The 17608-nt window shown below is 32.6% G+C and overlaps 2 protein-coding genes across 2 annotated transcripts; both read left to right on the plus strand.

Moving 5' to 3' along the window:
• Window positions 1-209: 209 nt before the first annotated feature.
• LOC139100447 (larval cuticle protein 65Ag1-like) lies at window positions 210-1980 on the plus strand. The gene is made up of 3 exons (XM_070653038.1): window positions 210-414; window positions 1515-1636; window positions 1702-1980. The coding sequence occupies exons 1-3, from the start codon at window positions 257-259 to the stop codon at window positions 1836-1838; spliced, it is 417 nt and encodes a 138-aa protein (XP_070509139.1). The 5' UTR covers window positions 210-256; the 3' UTR covers window positions 1839-1980.
• Window positions 1981-13193: 11213 nt separating this feature from the next.
• LOC139100445 (uncharacterized) lies at window positions 13194-17051 on the plus strand. Its single transcript, XM_070653037.1, has 6 exons — window positions 13194-13271; window positions 13335-13516; window positions 13579-14174; window positions 14584-16031; window positions 16308-16634; window positions 16697-17051. Exons 1-6 carry the CDS (start codon window positions 13194-13196, stop codon window positions 16832-16834), a joined length of 2769 nt encoding a protein of 922 aa, XP_070509138.1. The 3' UTR covers window positions 16835-17051.
• Window positions 17052-17608: the final 557 nt, after the last annotated feature.

Consider the following 17608-nt stretch of genomic DNA (forward strand, 5'->3'; position numbering starts at 1 on the left):
TTTCTTTCTCGCACTCGCCGAGACAACTGCCGAAACAAAAATAAAAAACGTGACAATGTTATTCACCATACTTTTGAGCATCTTGTCTCAATGCTCTTTAAATCGGGGGTTTATAATGGGCGCTTAAACTTAACGCAATAAGTAAAGCAGAAAAAAGCAACGGTTCAATTCATGTAAATCATCAGTATTTTTAAGACACCATCGTGAATAGTCATCAGTATATTTTTTTGTGAATCCTAGTGTATCAAATACAAAAATGAAATACATTATTGTAGCAGTTGTACTTCTATCGGGAGTTTTATCAGCTCCAGCACCACAAGAATCATCACCAGCATCTCAAGTTGTTAGTGCAGCAGCAACAATTGTGAGATATTTCTTCGATTGGTACCCAAATAATGAAGGATACAGATACACGTAAGGATATAAGTTACTTAATAGTGAACAAAGTGATCTAAAATTTGTAGTCAGTTCCAAAAAAATAATTAAAGATCAGAAAGTGCAATAATTTGTGGATAATGTCTCGAAAATGAGAAGATCATTTGTCAAAAATGCTGTTGACACATATTTCAGTGAGACCATCAAGTCTTAATTGACGGATGAAGATTATTACGACATGAATAAGTAAAAGAAGAAAAGATAATCGAACCTGTGTTAATAATTGTCAAGGTTTTACAATTAAAGATTAGTAAATGGATAATTTGTGTAAATTTGGTATAATAATCGAGGGACAGATGATGGCTTTGTGAGGATTAGAGCTTAAATTGATACGATTTTCTTAGTTTTCAATGGTAGTGATCTGTTAGAGGAGTTTGTAAATGGAAAATTGCAAATTTGAATCAAACTGGATGTTTGTAAAATGTAATGAATATTGACAGTTTATGCATTAGAATGAACACATAGATGCATAATTGATATCCCTTCACATCCTAGATTTCCTTGGACAAACGAGTTAGTTCAAATCTTCCTACTCAGATTCTAAATTATCAAATTTTCGTTCAATATTTCTATCTAGTAGTCCTTGCTATCTTTCGTACCTTCCATCTTCAACCTTTCGATCTAATCCAACCAATTCGACCACAAACTCATCCCAAAAAAGCCCCAAATCTTCAAAAATACTGCTAATCTCTTGCCATATCCAGTTTAATCAATATAATTTGTGCAATTTACATCATTAAATTATGTCCCAAAGTTTGTTTACGACTTGATCGCAAATGCCAAAATTAATATTTAACAAGCAATTTATTGGGCATTAATCATAAACCTGACGAAACATTATCGTAACTTAAAGACGTACGAACGAAAATGAAAACGAAAGTTCAAAGAAGACATAAGAAAATGTGTCAAACATTTATGTCCGAATGTGTTTGCAAAATGATGAAGCTTAATCTGTGCTATATTTTCGTTAAATGAATTTACATAGTGTATATTAGCTGTTAATTTATCATCGGATGCACGCGTATCAGCTGATTGCCTTTTTATTCATTTTTTGTTAATGCTTTTTTTCGTCGTAATAGATATGAGTTGTCTGATGGACAGATTCGCAGTGAAGAAGGAAAATACAAAGACGGTGTTGATATTGATGGAAATCCCGTCAAAATCCTCGTAGTGCAAGGAGCATACTCACATGTTGGACCTGGTAAGAGACATTAAAAAGTTTGTTACATAACTTAATAATTAATATTTTGCCAAATCATCCTCCAGATGGTGAGACATACTGGGTCAACTACCAAAGTGACGAGAATGGTTACAAACCAAAAACAGGAAAGGGTGTAGGTGGAATTAAGCCTGGTGAGGATGCATCTATCGATCCAAATCTTTTGAAATCATTAATTGGTTAAGTGCCATAAATTTTACCATAAACGAAAATAATTTCATTACAAACATGAAGACAGTCATCTTTTTCGCCAATAGACTTTTTGTTTTGTACATGCTCAATCATTTATTGTTAAATAAATTTTGTTTTTAATTACGATATGAAAATTCAAATGTTTACTTTTCTTCTTATTTTTTGGATTTAGTGTTGTGATTGATTTGATTCCTATTTTGGAAGAGGAATGTGTGGTTATGTAGTGATATTCCTTCATTAGCTAAGGTCTGCTCCTCAAATATAAGTCCAATAACTTCAAAATATGCAAATTTAGCCTCAAAATCTATTCTTTTGTCAAAATTTGTTGTAACGTTCATTTGAGATTTGAATAATATTTAATCTACACCCCTTTTCATACAAAAGTTCAGTCTACAATTGAACTTCGAAGAATAAACATCGAATATTATTATATTTTATCCAAAATCACATAAATGTTCATAAAAAAGTCAAGTCTTGTTGAAAATACACAAACTCTTGGATTTACTACAGCATACACATCTTAACAGACAGCTTTACATTGACATTCAACTTAAAATAAAAATTTATTAAACGACTGAATTAAAATTGTATGAAAAACCAAGGACTTGCAATATGCAAGGTTGTCTTAAAGCTTTTCAGACACAATTGTTGATAACTAGTTTGGTTCTTTTATTGAGGAATAAAAAATAAAGCTGTTCTTGCATAATTAAAGCTTTTTGTTAAGATCGAAAGGATATTAACTGATCCATCAATTATGTGCGATGCTAAACCTTGACTACAAAGCCTGATGTCATCAATAGACCAAAATTCAAAGATTTGTATCAAATTTAAGCTTCAAAAAGTTGGTCAAAATTGATTAAAATTTACGACTTTCAGTTTTTATGTAGGAGATAACCTGCGAAACTTGTCACCCACAAAGTTTATCGATGTTAAGGCGTCAAGCAATCTGCAAAATTAGCTGATTATAAATACTGACCATGACAATCGATTCCTTTTTAAATGTGACCTACCAAACATTTAATAATCGATTTTTATATCCTGACTATAAACAGGAATAGATGGTAGGTGGATTGGAATGTCGGTCTATCGAGTCACGCATCGATTACAAATTTATTAAAGTCATTAACCGGTTAAATGTCAGCAAATTTTATATCATCATGTGGATGTCATTTAGAGGTTGATAATTTGATATGCTTTACATCCAAATAAGAAGGATCATGAGCTATAAAATAGTTTAATGGATTTAATAAAGCTCCATTACCTTTCTAATGCATTTTTTTGGGATTTCCATATGATCGAATGACTTTGCCTTCTCTTTTATATATTTTTCTCATTCAAGCATTTAAAATTCAAAGCATTTCTTTTTGGAACTAAGAAGAAGGAAAGGTTGTTTTTAAGCTTGGTCTATAGACATAATCAGTTATCTTATTTAACAAATATTATATGATGTCGTCAAAACAAAATCAATAAAAGCCGTATCAAGATCATTGCGAATCTTCAGTATCGTGTTATCTTTGGAACTAGTGATATCGAGGAAGTCTGCTCAAAACAAAAAAAAAGTCATAGACATGAAGTTTTTAATTGTTGTGATATGTTTAACGCTGTTAAAGACATTAGCAGCACCAGCACCATTACCACAAAATGATTTCGATCCAGACAGTCTGAATCTGCAAATCTTCGACGAGGACAACATTAGTCAACAAGGAAGACTGACACCACAGGGATTCACACAACCATTCGACAATATCATCAAACAAAGACAAGCGGAAAGCTTTATTCCTAATGGTGCCACAGTTGTTCGATATTTCTACGATTTGGAAGATCTTCATTATAAATATACGTAAGTTCATGATCATTAGTGATCTGTAATAAATAAATAAATGCGAATTGTATATGCTAAATGCCTTCCTCATTAATTGATATTTCTTTAAATGGGACGTCCTTGTCAATTATTAAAAAGCCTATTAAATCATCGGAATGTGAAGATTTAATCAGCAAAAATAATTCAGACCTTAAGTCCGGGATGGTGATTAATTTCTAGTGCCTAATCTTGAACAGTACAGTGTCATGGGAACCAATCCGTCGTCGTATAAACGGTTAGATCCGAAGTTACCCTATTGGCAATGCGAAGGCTGATTATGGATTATCTAATTAAAATTCATAACGGAAATTATTTCAAATCTTCGCATCACTTTTTGCATCAATGACGCAAGTTTCAATTATTTTTTACATCGAGTTAATTCATTTAACACTTATTAATTGCTGAAGTGTCAAAAGACACAACAATATGACGAGACATAATAGCATGCATGAATAATCAACACATCATAAATATGGACGTCTTTAATTGACCATAAAATATAAATCATTTTAAATTGGATTTGTTTTTTGATATTTCTAGCTATGAATTGTCTGATGGAACGATAAAGAGCGAGGAAGGATCATACAAAGTAAGATCATAGATTGTTCATTTAAATTGGAAGTGTATAATGTTATTTTGATTGTTTCAGGATGGAGAGGACAATGAAGGAAATCCAGTGAAAATTCTTGTCGTGTCAGGAGCTTACTCATTCACGGCTCCAGGTAAAGTGTTGTTTATTGTCTGTTAAATTTAGTATTGATTCTTGGAACTTTGGGAATATTAATCTGCGGATCTAGTCAGCATGTGTGACGCAGACATTATCTGAGCTTGAGCATGTAGACTACTAACTCTCTAATATATCCTTTTTGGATACTTCTTATAAAATGCCAGAATCAGTTTTTAACAATCCTAAACGCTAAAATCACTAAATTCCATCCTTTTTCCCTTCCAGATGGTGAAGTCTACTGGACAAAATACCAATCCGACGAAAATGGATACAGACCAATTCATGGAAAAGGAGTCGGCGGAATCAAACCCGGCGAAGATGCTGAAATCGACCCAAATCTCTTAAAATCTCTTCTCGGTTAAGTGCCATTCAATCATCCTCTAGCATTTATTCGCTCCATCGTGTTCACCCACCATCTCGTCATTCCTTTATGTTTAATTATATTTGAATAAAAAGCAAAAATTAATTTTTAAGTAATAAACTCATCAAATTTGACACATCAATCGGCATGTTTATTTGAAATTCGTGTATTGTAGACTTTTTTTTTACATATTACTTGCACATTAACAATTGGCTAGTTATGTTATGTAAGGTCAATGATCTTCCGAACGTCTTCAAAAAAAGATTATACAAAGCAATTATGCAACGATAAAAAAATATAAAATTAGCATTTTTTTCTATAATCGTGGATGGTTTTTGGCTCATGATAGAAATTCGATGAGGTCTTCTTTGACGTGTGAAAAATGTGCACTCATTTACATACTTTTTGTTTGAATATATTATTGGGGGTCCACGGTTTGAATAATTGGATTTTTGATTGAAAATTCTGTTAAAATTCAACAAATTTGACTCAAATTTTGAATTTTAAGAATTATTTTGAAAAGATTTCGCAAAACTCTCCCAAACCAACTTTATCAAAAGCGAGGACTCCCTTACGTACATTTGTTTGCAGATAAAATGGAAATGTTATATTTGACTATACACAAAAGAAATTTTAATGAATTATTCTTCAATTTATATCAATGAAATTACAATAATAAACATGCATCATAACTCTATTCATATTGGCTTTTGACCTCTTTGCACTTCTGTTTTACGCAATGACTCAACAGCTATCTTTGAGAAAAATTCACTGTAAAATCATGACATATGATTTTTTTGGGTATTATTTAATCAGATTTGCTGAGCTGGAGACAATTTTGTCTACAATAAGCTGGAGATTATTTTGTTAAGATATTTATTGATCAATTTATAAAATTGATACGATTTTAATGCAGATTTAAAAGCAATATTTTGGGTAATCAAAGCAATCGGATTATTTTTATATTCAATTTTACAGTTTTATTTACAAACCTTTTAGACTATTTTTTAACGGTCATTAGATATTCAAATTTTAACGTAAATTGGATATTCAAATCATCTAAATTTCGCATAGTTTGACACCCTTTCACAAAGTTATGGCGGTAAAAATTAAATCTGATCTTAATCGAATTTTTATTAAAATGGGCTAATGTTAAGTTTACCGGCTACACTTTAGAACGTGATTTAAACGATTGCAATGGATTCCTAATAGGCCCTAGATTAATGTTCAGGTGATTTTAGTTGGGGGACGGCTCCCCGCGGGGTACTAGGGGTATTTTTCGAAAAACATCTCAAAAAGCTCTTTTTTACGTTTTTTCAAGCGAATCTTGAACGGTGGGACCACGTGGGAACCACTACACGTGGAAACCGATTCGATAACCGATTCAATAACCGATTCGTAAATGAGGTTTTTTAGCGAAGCTTGAAAAATCCGGCGGAAACACATGTGAACCTGGGGATTCTCGGGTGGGAACCACTACACGTGGAAACCGATTCGATAACCGATTCAATAACCGATTCGTAAATGAGATTTTTTAGCGAAGCTTGAAAAAACCGGCGGAAACACATGGGAACCTGGGGATTCTCGGGTGGAGACCACTATACGTGGAAACCGATTCGATAACCGATTCAATAACCGATTCGTAAATGAGATTTTTTAGCGAAGCTTGAAAAACCGGCGGAAACACATGGGAACGTGGGGATTCTCGGGTGGGGACCACTATACGTGGAAACCGATTCGATAACCGATTCGTAAATGAGCAAGAAAAATGGTTTTCATCGAAAACCGATTCGTAAATAAGTTGGAAAATGTTTTCTTCGAAAACCGATTCGCAAATGTGTAGGAAAAAGGGTTTACTTTAAAAACCGATTCGTAAATGAGTTGAAAATGGGTTTTCTTCGAAAACCTATTCGTAAATGAGGGAGGGGAGGCTTTCATAAAGCTCTTTTTTTATGTTCAAACGAGGTAAATAAATTATAGTAATAGTAACATAAATAAAAAGAAGTTAAAAAATAATAGAATACATTAATTTTATTTAATATAAAACAATAAAATCAAGGTATGTAATCTGTTTCATCTTCAGAATCACTTTCATCTGAAGAATTAGCTTCGATAGATGAGCGGCCAAGTTCGACATGCGAATCATCTGCAGCAAAAGGTGAGTAAAGCACTGCAGCATGCTTCATAAACTCAATGAAAGGATCAAGTTTATTGATACTGCAATGCTTTAGGAAAGCATATTTGGCGAGGTAGCCAGGAAAAAAGTATGATCTTCGTCCCGAGGAAGGATATTTTTCCTTAGCTGCTCGCCAAGTAGCTTCGATACGGTTAGTGTTAGCGCCTGTCACGGGGTCCTTGAAGTTGATGGAATGATTCACTGTTAAGTGAATATAACCCTCATCTTCAAGGCAACTATATGTACTCCACATATCAGAAATGATTGTTGTACCAGGTAAAACCCATTGCTGAATGATAGGCAGAAGAGTCCTCCTATTGCGATTATCAACAGGAACTAACACAACCTGTCCGATTCCCGTTCAATGAGTCCGAAGACCCATTGACCCTCAACCATTTTACCTACATTATATTTCCGCTTGCCAAACTTGGACTCATCTATCTCCACCGTACGTCCACTGCCACCTAAAGGTTCCTGTCTTAAGATCATCAAGTCATATACCACTTCCCGACAAAAGTTTGACCAATCAACTAGCGTTGGATAGCTTGCTCTTGTCTCTCTTTGAATGTGCTGCAAAAAATACATTAAAATTGCAACACATAAATATTATAATTAAGAATTTTAATTTTAAACTAACGAAAGAACTAAGTTGTTTAATTGTTTTTTAATGTTAATAACCCATTTTATTACAGAAAATATTGGGAACTTGATGTATAAATGCATAGACGATTTAACGGTTTTTTTAAATTAAAAAATTTACTGAACAATGTTTAAATTTTTGGTTACTGTTATAAGGTTTGAATTTGAAAAATCCGGTAAATGATGAAATTCGTAACTTCTTAGTATATATTTTACTGGGTCTTGTCTTTAGTTTATGAAATTGATTTAAATTGTATTGTATTTTTTTTATCACTTATTAATCAATTGCGCCAAAAATGGGGTAAAGTAACACTATAGGTATAGGAAGTTTTGTTTTAAACAAATGTTTTACATACCAGTAAAGAGCAATTTTGGACCCAGTCCAACACCAAAATACAGATTTGGAGAATTGTCAAATGTGACTTTCCAAAGAATGTTGAAGCGGTCAAGCTCTTCGAATAACCACATCTTTTGGCTTTTCGGTGACCAACCCTAATGCGCTGTATGCACTGCCATTTAATTCGACTTCCGTCCTTTCTTAACTAAAATGAAATTTAAACAAAATACACAAACATTTTATTCACATGAAAAAATGTATATGAAAAAAAAAACTGTTTTAAAAGTACACGTTTTTATTTACAAGTTAAAAGTACAAATTAATTTTTTTTTTCTGAACACAAAAATTTGGAAGTTTTGTGAAGTCTGTATATTGCACAGTATATTAAGATCCAGTAACATCCAGGACCATATTTACACAGTATATTAAGATACAGTAACATCCAGGACCATATTTATACAGTATATCAAGATCCAGTAACATCCAGGACCATATTTATACAGTATATCAAGATCCAGTAACATCCAGGACCATATTTACACAGTATATTAAGATACAGTAACATCCAGGACCATATTTATACAGTATATCAAGATCCAGTAACATCCAGGACCATATTTATACAGTATATCAAGATCCAGTAACATCCAGGACCATATTTATACAGTATATCAAGATCCAGTAACATCCAGGACCATATTTATACAGTATATCAAGATCCAGTAACATCCAGGACCATATTTATACAGTATATCAAGATCCAGTAACATCCAGGACCATATTTATACAGTATATCAAGATACAGTAACATCCAGGACCATATTTATACAGTATATCAAGATCCAGTAACATCCAGGACCATATTTATACAGTATATCAAGATCCAGTAACATCCAGGACCATATTTATACAGTATATCAAGATCCAGTAACATCCAGGACCATATTTATACAGTATATCAAGATCCAGTAACATCCAGGACCATATTTATACAGTATATCAAGATCCAGTAACATCCAGGACCATATTTATACAGTATATCAAGATCCAGTAACATCCAGGACCATATTTATACAGTATATCAAGATCCAGTAACATCCAGGACCATATTTATACAGTATATCAAGATCCAGTAACATCCAGGACCATATTTATACAGTATATCAAGATCCAGTAACATCCAGGACCATATTTATACAGTATATCAAGATCCAGTAACATCCAGGACCATATTTATACAGTATATCAAGATCCAGTAACAACCAGGAGTTAAAGAGGAGCGTGTAAATAAATAATAAAAAAATATACTTACATTCATTGGACTGCCACAACGTGCACATGAATATTTGATGGCAAAGCTCCAATTTCTTGGAGCTTTGCAATCAATCCTTTTCCATCGTTGAGGAGGTTCAATTCGACCAAGTCTTGTGTGTTGATTTTCATACACATTTTAAACGGTTTTATTCACTTTTTTTTCACAAAATATTCACAAAATATTTTTTTATTCTCACTTATCAATAAATCAATACTAAATATTTGAAACTTCAAAATACGTTAGAAAAACAAAAGGAGAATCCACGAAAAAAATACCAAATTTATATATACAACTAGAATAATAACCCACTAAGCATGGTGTGAAAATTCAAATTTAACGATTAGTCGGGCTTCCATTGAGATTTATATAATAATTTAAAGTTTTATAAATTTTGGTAGAAAATTTGACGTTTTTGAAAAAGGGGCGGGCTTAGAGCTGAATGACAGACAGAAGGACAAATGAACTAAAATATATTAGTATGAAGATTGACATTGATAATTGACATAGGATAATTTATATGGTTTATTTATAAATATAGTGACTGAAAATATAAAATTAAATTAATTTTCATAACTTTCGGTTTTCATATAAAAGGTAAGTGATTTTAAAATAATATAAATCTAATTTTTGTGGTAATTTCAATCTTCAAGACTTTAAAAGTTCATAACTTTTTACACGTTAATTCTTTTAGTATAATTTCTCCAGTAAAATATTTAGCAAACAAAGAAGTTTATTATAAACTAAACAAAGTTTATCTTAAAACAGTTTTCGTAAAAATTTGATTTTATTAGTGAATTTAATTTTTGTGGTATGAAATGTAAATACATGAGTGAAAATTTCATAAAAAGAATTTTATTTGCAATATTTCTTTAATTACATCCCAATTATTAATTTTTTTAAACTAAAAGATGAAAAAAAAACTCAATTATGCTGTGCAATGTCTTAAATGTGGATTTAAAGTGGTCTAAACATTTAATTAAGCTAAAAATTGTAAAAAATCTGCCACTCGGTTAAAATTTTTACGTAAGAAAAAACAAAATATTCCAAATTTATTAATTTAATTAATTACATATGTACAGAACAATTTGAGAAATATTGCAAGTCGAAAATTTCAGTTCCGTTTACTCGTGGATTTTACCAATTTTTTTAATTTTGATCATTGAACATAAAATTTTTAGGATGAAGGACATTCTTTCAGAAGAACAAATGGAACAAATTAAGAAAAATAAATTGGCAGCTCGCCGTCGACGCTTAAATTTTATTGGGCCCGTTAATTTTGATCATGTTCCTGATTTTATTATAAACGCATTTTTCGGGAACAATGATCATTTAAATCGGTTGCATGTAAGCACATTTTGCTTTGTAAATAATATTTCGTATGATGATGCTGCGAAATTAACACATTGGAAACGGGATACTAAAAGTGAAGAAAATATGAAAAAATTAAAGAAATTGATGGATGAAGAATACCATGAGAAATATTTCCAAGAAAATTATTATTCGTTTTGTGTCTCACGGGGTCTTGTTTTATACCTAAATGGTAATATAAGATTTTATGGCAAAAATTTACAATAAAATTCATAAAATAAGACTATTTGTGTATATTACTTATTTTAATTTTTCTGTAGGCATAAGTGATTTCACAGATGAGATTGCTCATTTACGAATCGGTTTTCGAAGAAAACCCTTATTCTTACTTATTTAATAATAGTTTTTCGTAGAAAAACTTTTTTCCCAGCATGGATAACAGTGTTGTGATCCATCAGACCTTATCATTCGTTAAAATAAATGTTGCAATTAGAATGATACACTTTTTTTATAAATAGGTTTTCGAAGAAAACCCTTTTTCTAACTTATTTACGAATCGGTTTTCGAAGAAAACCCTTATTCTTACTTATTTAATAATAGTTTTTCGTAGAAAAACTTTTTTCCCAGCATGGATAACAGTGTTGTGATCCATAATAGTGTTGTGATCCATCAGACCTTATCATTCGTTAAAATAAATGTTGCAATTAGAATGATACACTTTTTTTATAAATAGGTTTTCGAAGAAAACCCTTTTTCTAACTTATTTACGAATCGGTTTTCGAAGAAAACCCTTATTCTTACTTATTTACGAATCGGTTTTCGAAGAAAACCATTTTTCCAACTCATTTACGAATCGGTTTTTGAAGAAAACCCTTTTTCTAACTTATTTACGAATCGGTTTTCGAAGAAAACCCTTATTCTTACTTATTTAATAATAGTTTTTCGTAGAAAACTTTTTTCCCAGCATGGATAACAGTGTTGTGATCCATAATAGTGTTGTGATCCATCAGACCTTATCATTCGTTAAAATAAATGTTGCAATTAGAATGATACACTTTTACAAATAGGTTTTCGAAGAAAACCCTTTTACCAACTCGTTTACGAATCGGTTTTCGAAGAAAACCCTTTTACTAACTCATTTACGAATCGGTTTTCGAAGAAAACCTTTTTCCAGCTTATTTACGAATCGGTTTTCGAAGAAAACCCTTTTAATAACTCATTTACGAATCGGTTTTTGAAGAAAACCTTTTTTCCAGCTTATTTACGAATCGGTTTTCGAAGAAAACCCTTTAATAACTCATTTACGAATCGGTTTTCGAAGAAAACCATTTTTCCAACTTATTTACGAATCGGTTTTCGAAGAAAACCCTTTACCAACTCATTTACGAATCGGTTTTCGAAGAAAACCATTTTTCCAACTTATTTACGAATCGGTTTTCGAAGAAAACCCTTTTACCAACTCATTTACGAATCGGTTTTCGAAGAAAACCATTTTTCCAACTTATTTACGAATCGGTTTTCGAAGAAAACCCTTTTAACAACTCATTTACGAATCGGTTTTCGAAGAAAACCCTTTTACCAACTCATTTACGAATCGGTTTTCGAAGAAAACCATTTTTCCAACTTATTTACGAATCGGTTTTCGAAGAAAACCCTTTACCAACTCATTTACGAATCGGTTTTCGAAGAAAACCCTTTTGACTACTCATTTACGAATCGGTTTCGAATCGGTTATTGAATCGGTTATTGAATCGGTTTTCACGTGTAGTGGTCCCCACCCGAGAACCCCCAGGTTCCCACGTGGTCCCGCCGGTTTTTTCAAGCTACGCTTGAAAAAACAATTTAGATTGTAAATTATTTTAAAAGTTTTTTTTAAAAAAGACCCCGGGAGGACTCGTCCTCCACTTTGAAATACCTGATTAAGCTTCTAAAAGCTTCAGAAAACCGATTCCATGCTTTTAAAATGCATTTTAAAGTGGAACCGCTAAACTTAATATTTCCCTTAAAATGTCCCAAAACATTATTTAACACAGAAAAAGAGCAAACAAGATGAGGAAAAGAGGTAAAGACATTTAAATAAATCAACTGATAAAACGATAAAAATGATTAATCTACTATAAATCACACAGAAAAGAGAAAGAGGAAGCTGAAAAGTTGAGATTGTTAGCAGAGGAGCGTGAAAGGAATTTAAAATTGATACAAGATGAAGCACGAGAAACTGCACTTAGAAAGCCTATCATAGAAGATTCAGTTGCTGTTTTTGAAAGTGATTTTATTGATATTTGAATGATCCAGATGAGTTTTATTGATTTAAATAAATTCAGGTTTGCTGAAAAGGGTAAGAAATCATAAAAGACAGATTAGAGAAGAGCAGGCTTGGAGGAAGTTCCTCAAATGCGATAAAATTCCGGATACCAAGATACCATCAGTTGCTAGATCATATCTTTATCAATTTGACTATGATTTCCTGGATTATCATGATAAGCACATAAATTGGTGGCTAATGTGTGACAAGGACAGCATCAGGACTCAGGATATAAGCATAAAAGACAGAAGAAGGCAAACTATCGATCCAATCCGCGAACCAACAGGCAGATTTTATGATCAAAAGCTTCGATTTATGATGAAAGTTTATGAAAGCTTAGAAGATACGCTACGAAGAAAAAAGGTGTCAAGCTCACATCTTCAAGATTTAGTAACGGTCAGTAAAGCTTGATCATCTTCGCTGTTTCATTTTCTACACGATTCCATATCATTTATGTAGATCCAAAGCTCGTTCCGTGATAAAGCTTACAACTTTTTGGATGTCTTAACATTTGAAATCTTAATGAGCATTGACCGTGAAATGAAATCAATGAACCCGCTTGTCGCACAGTATTCATATTCATCACCAGATTTCATAAAATTCATCTGGTCATTCAAAGATGTCACACTTCCAAAAAATATGTAAGTTTTTCAACCTTAAAGCTCAATTTACTATTCACGTGACTGCAAACATATTTTTTTAGAGATAAATATCGAATCATTAAAGTCCAACCACTACAGATGAATGTAACAATGTCAAGTATATTGGATTTAGAGACAACATCTGTTCGTGTTTTATGGTTTAAACGAGATTTTTACAGCGATTATTGTCCCTCATATTTGCCATCGTCGTTTGACATGAAATTCCAGAATTTTGATGCTTCAATCGACGATGAAATGAAAATGAGAAAATATTTTCGAGATAAACGTGTTGCTGAAATGCGAGAAGCACGTGAAGTTTATGAGATGAAGATGGAAGAAATGAGAATACAAGAAGAAGCTGATGCGAAAAATAAGAAAAGTAAAGAACAAACGAAAGATAAGAAGAAACCTAAAATACTCAAAGAACCGCCAATAGTTGATGACAGCACGTATGTTAACATCGATGATGATTATTTAGAATATGAGAATGAAAAGATTGAGGAGGAAATGAATCAGTTATCACCAGAAAGTTTGGGTTTAGACAGTTATGATGTTAATATGAGACAGTATGAAGTCCTTGGTGGAACCTACAGAATAGAGTGCTTAGAACGGCCACTCCAAACTAAAGAAATTTATCAGCATCTATTTGTGAGATTAAGTAAGTTAATACACGTGTGTGGACATAGTATGCAAATAGTATGTCGTAAAACTACGTGAGATTGTTCACAGATGACGTCATATATGTATATTCTATACTGTAAGTTTCTTCTAAGTATGAATACTCCCGAATAACATAACGTGTTTGCTAGGGAGTGCTACTTCGTCGTATTAATCTAAGACGTTAAGTTAGAAGGTGCCCTGACGACACTGCGATTTGTCGCATTGTGCTACTCGGGATTATCGCTTCGTTGACATTCTAATATGTGCCGATCAAGCTTTGGTCATAAACTAGATCGAACCATAAATTAAAGACATCACTTGTGATTAAACCCTATTAAATTCACACAGAAATATGCTAATAGAACCAAAAAAATGATTTTTTGACTGATTATTTTTCTGATTAACAGATGAGCGTCCAAATGTCTTAAAATATCGAAATTTTTATCATATTTATGAAGAACCTGTTATGAAGAATGTCAAAGAAGAACGAAAATCACTATTTGCCGAAAAAGTACTCGAAGCTAAAACGCAAGCTCTCTCGGGACTCAATAAAATTGAGATCAAATTGTCGGATAAGATAATTTGGTGGGAGGAACCGATTGCTTGTCGATTTGAGAAATGGGAAGAGAGTGATGAGTTCCTTCAATTGGATCCTGAACTCCAAGATTATAATTTAAACTATGAGAAATATAAGGAACAAGAACTTCAGAGTTTATTTAAGATGCCTCATATGCAGTTTCAGGATAAATTTAAAATTAAAGATTTCCAGCTATCAGCATATCCAGAAGACATTCAGATCTCATCTTTAGTTAGATATTTTCTAGCTCCAATCCTTCCCAACGAATTTCCACATTACTCCGAAAAGCTTGAAATGTTTGAGAAAAAAGAGCGCGAATGGCGATTTTATAAGGCACGACACATTCCTAGTGACGATTATATAACATTTGAACACGAAGAGAATATGAGAGAGACATCGATTGAAACTGTAAAGATTCTTAATGATTTTTTGAAGATATTTGAACAAAAACATTCAACACCACGAGAACTTTTTCCCCAAAAGATTAAAGCACATAACCTTGAAATTGTGGAAAACCCAGAAGTATTATTGGCTGTTCAAAAAGCACGACAAGAACTACAAATGATCTTGATTAAAGAAGAAGAATGTGAGCCTGAAGTTGCAAATGATATTCCACTTAAATCTGAACCTCTTATGCTGTCTGAACTACTCGATAGAATTTCAAACATCCAGAAAAGCTTAAAGGCAGTTTTCAAAGTCATCCAAAAGCCCAAAATTGAAGATGATCCAATTGAACCAAAACTAACATCCAAGAAAAAACCCAGAGTAACTCTAAACCTTCGAAAATCAGCAGTTACTTCACGTAAATCAACCAGAAAAAGTCTAAAAAAGCGAAAGTCAAGCATTCAAAAGAGATCCAGCACAAAATCCTTTGTTACTGAAGAATCAATTCCATCTACTACTGATATAAATACAGTAAGCAGCATAAGTGAGACAAAACTTGTTTTAATTCCTCACCATAAAGGCAAATGGGTTACAAAAGACATTCATGAGTCATTTTATGACGATAAAACCAAAACATTTTCATTTTACGCTGGTTGCTGTGGTGTATTTGGACTTGCTATTAGGAAATATTATAACATGCCATTCAGAAATTGGGAACTGTATCCGATTATTGAGGAAAACGTCGATAAATATGTGATAATGAGAATTGAAGGTCAAAAAGTATCAATTGAATTTAAAATTACACTCAATGGATTTACATATAAAATTTTAAAGCCCGGAAAAGTTCCAAGGCAGGAACTACGAAGATCTGTAAAGATTTTTGAATTAAAAAAGGTTTGTATTGTTGATTTTTATTGTTTACTTGTTTTAGTGACTATGTTTCAAATGTCATAGATTCAATCTGCTTTTTGGTGCTTGCTATGGACTTTTGACTCTTTAAAGCAGTGTGTCTCAAACTATGTGTCTCGGCACATTAGGAGCATTTAGAAATGACATGAAACATATGCCAATTTGCGAGGCTTACACCAAGGTGTGCCGTGAAGCAAAAAGTTTGAGCAGCACTGCTTTAAAGTACATCATTGACTTTCTGAATTGATTTTTCTCTTCCAGATTCTCACCACACTTAATGTCAACCTATTCCCAGAACTTGATGCAAGTTGGTATGTCCCGAATATCTCAGAAAAGCTCACAGCAATGGAATTCCATACCTATAAAGCAATGGCTTCATTCTGCCTATCGAATCACTATAAATACCATGAATGCAATCGATATGGAACTAGAAGAGAAATTGTTCTTAAATATAAGGCTTTAAAGGATGAAACATTTACTGACATCTTGATTACACCTCTTAAAGTGCTGACTGTGGAACCAAGGATCGAGACGACTGAAAACCATCAAATGAAGCTTGAGTATGAAGAATATCCTCCCGATCAAGAAGTACGGAAACATATTTTGGACAGTAAATAAATGAATCTTATGATGTTTTTAATCTCTTCCAGTTCTGTGCTGATCTTTACGACTTCTTAAAAGGCGAAGTTGACAAGACTGAACATCGGGTCAATCAAAAAAGTTTTCTGATTTTTTGGCATGTTCAAGCATTATTGATGAATCTTCGTCCATTAAGCTTCTCACAATGATCTCATATGCACATCATGTAAAATTCTAAGACAGACGTTCTCTTTTTTTCTATTCTTAGATCATATAGGAACAGATAGTACAATCAGGAAGTCAGCTATTGACTCATGTGACTGTGCACAATCACCTAAATACTAAATTTGTCTTCAAGGTGTATTAGAAGTGCAATTAAAGACTGAAAATATAGAAGTATTGAGACTTTTGTTTTTATGGATTGAGGATCATGTGATTTGAATAAATATGAGAATGTTTGGGTGTTGGATCTTTTGGCAATTCATCATATGTTGTTAAAAAATGAATATTTGCAAATTCCGATGCAGCACTGCATAGCACTGCATGCTCTATTTAATATTTTGGCATGTTTCAAGGTCACTTTGGTTAACAAATAGTAAAAGTTTGGAATGTCTTGTCAAATGCATGACTTATCAGGTGATAAGATTTTGTTGTGGATCTGTCTCTTTCTAGCATCTGCTGATGTCCGATAGTGATGTTCTCTTTTGGAACTTTCACAAAATTCTTCTAATCTGGAGAATGTATGTGATGTTGCATCTTAATTGGTGTTTGCTCTGCTGCAAGTTTGGAATCAGAAGCTTACAATTGCTCATTTAATTTAGTTCTTTGTAGGATGTTAGATAAAATTGTTCTTACCGAGAACTTTAGTTGCTATTCAGCATTTAATGGGAACACTTAGTGGGAGAGTCTTGTTCAGAATATATGGGACATCAAGGAATAGTTGATGAATTGTGAAACAGTTCAAAGACGCAAATTTAGTTGCA

Source organism: Chironomus tepperi, unplaced genomic scaffold, assembly GCF_022539635.2.
Source record: "Chironomus tepperi strain 1889 unplaced genomic scaffold, CSIRO-AGI_Ctep_v1 contig_64, whole genome shotgun sequence".
NCBI lineage: Eukaryota > Metazoa > Arthropoda > Insecta > Diptera > Chironomidae > Chironomus > Chironomus tepperi.

Coding starts and splice junctions, on each gene's coding strand:
- LOC139100447 (XM_070653038.1), top strand. CDS start 257: ATGAAATACATTATTGTAGCAGTTGTACTTCTATCGGGAGTTTTATCA. Junction 415..1,514: donor AATGAAGGATACAGATACAC/GTAAGGATATAA, acceptor TCGTCGTAATAG/ATATGAGTTGTCTGATGGAC. Junction 1,637..1,701: donor ATACTCACATGTTGGACCTG/GTAAGAGACATT, acceptor ATCATCCTCCAG/ATGGTGAGACATACTGGGTC.
- LOC139100445 (XM_070653037.1), top strand. CDS start 13,194: ATGAAAGTTTATGAAAGCTTAGAAGATACGCTACGAAGAAAAAAGGTG. Junction 14,175..14,583: donor GCATCTATTTGTGAGATTAA/GTAAGTTAATAC, acceptor TCTGATTAACAG/ATGAGCGTCCAAATGTCTTA. Junction 16,635..16,696: donor AATATCCTCCCGATCAAGAA/GTACGGAAACAT, acceptor AATCTCTTCCAG/TTCTGTGCTGATCTTTACGA.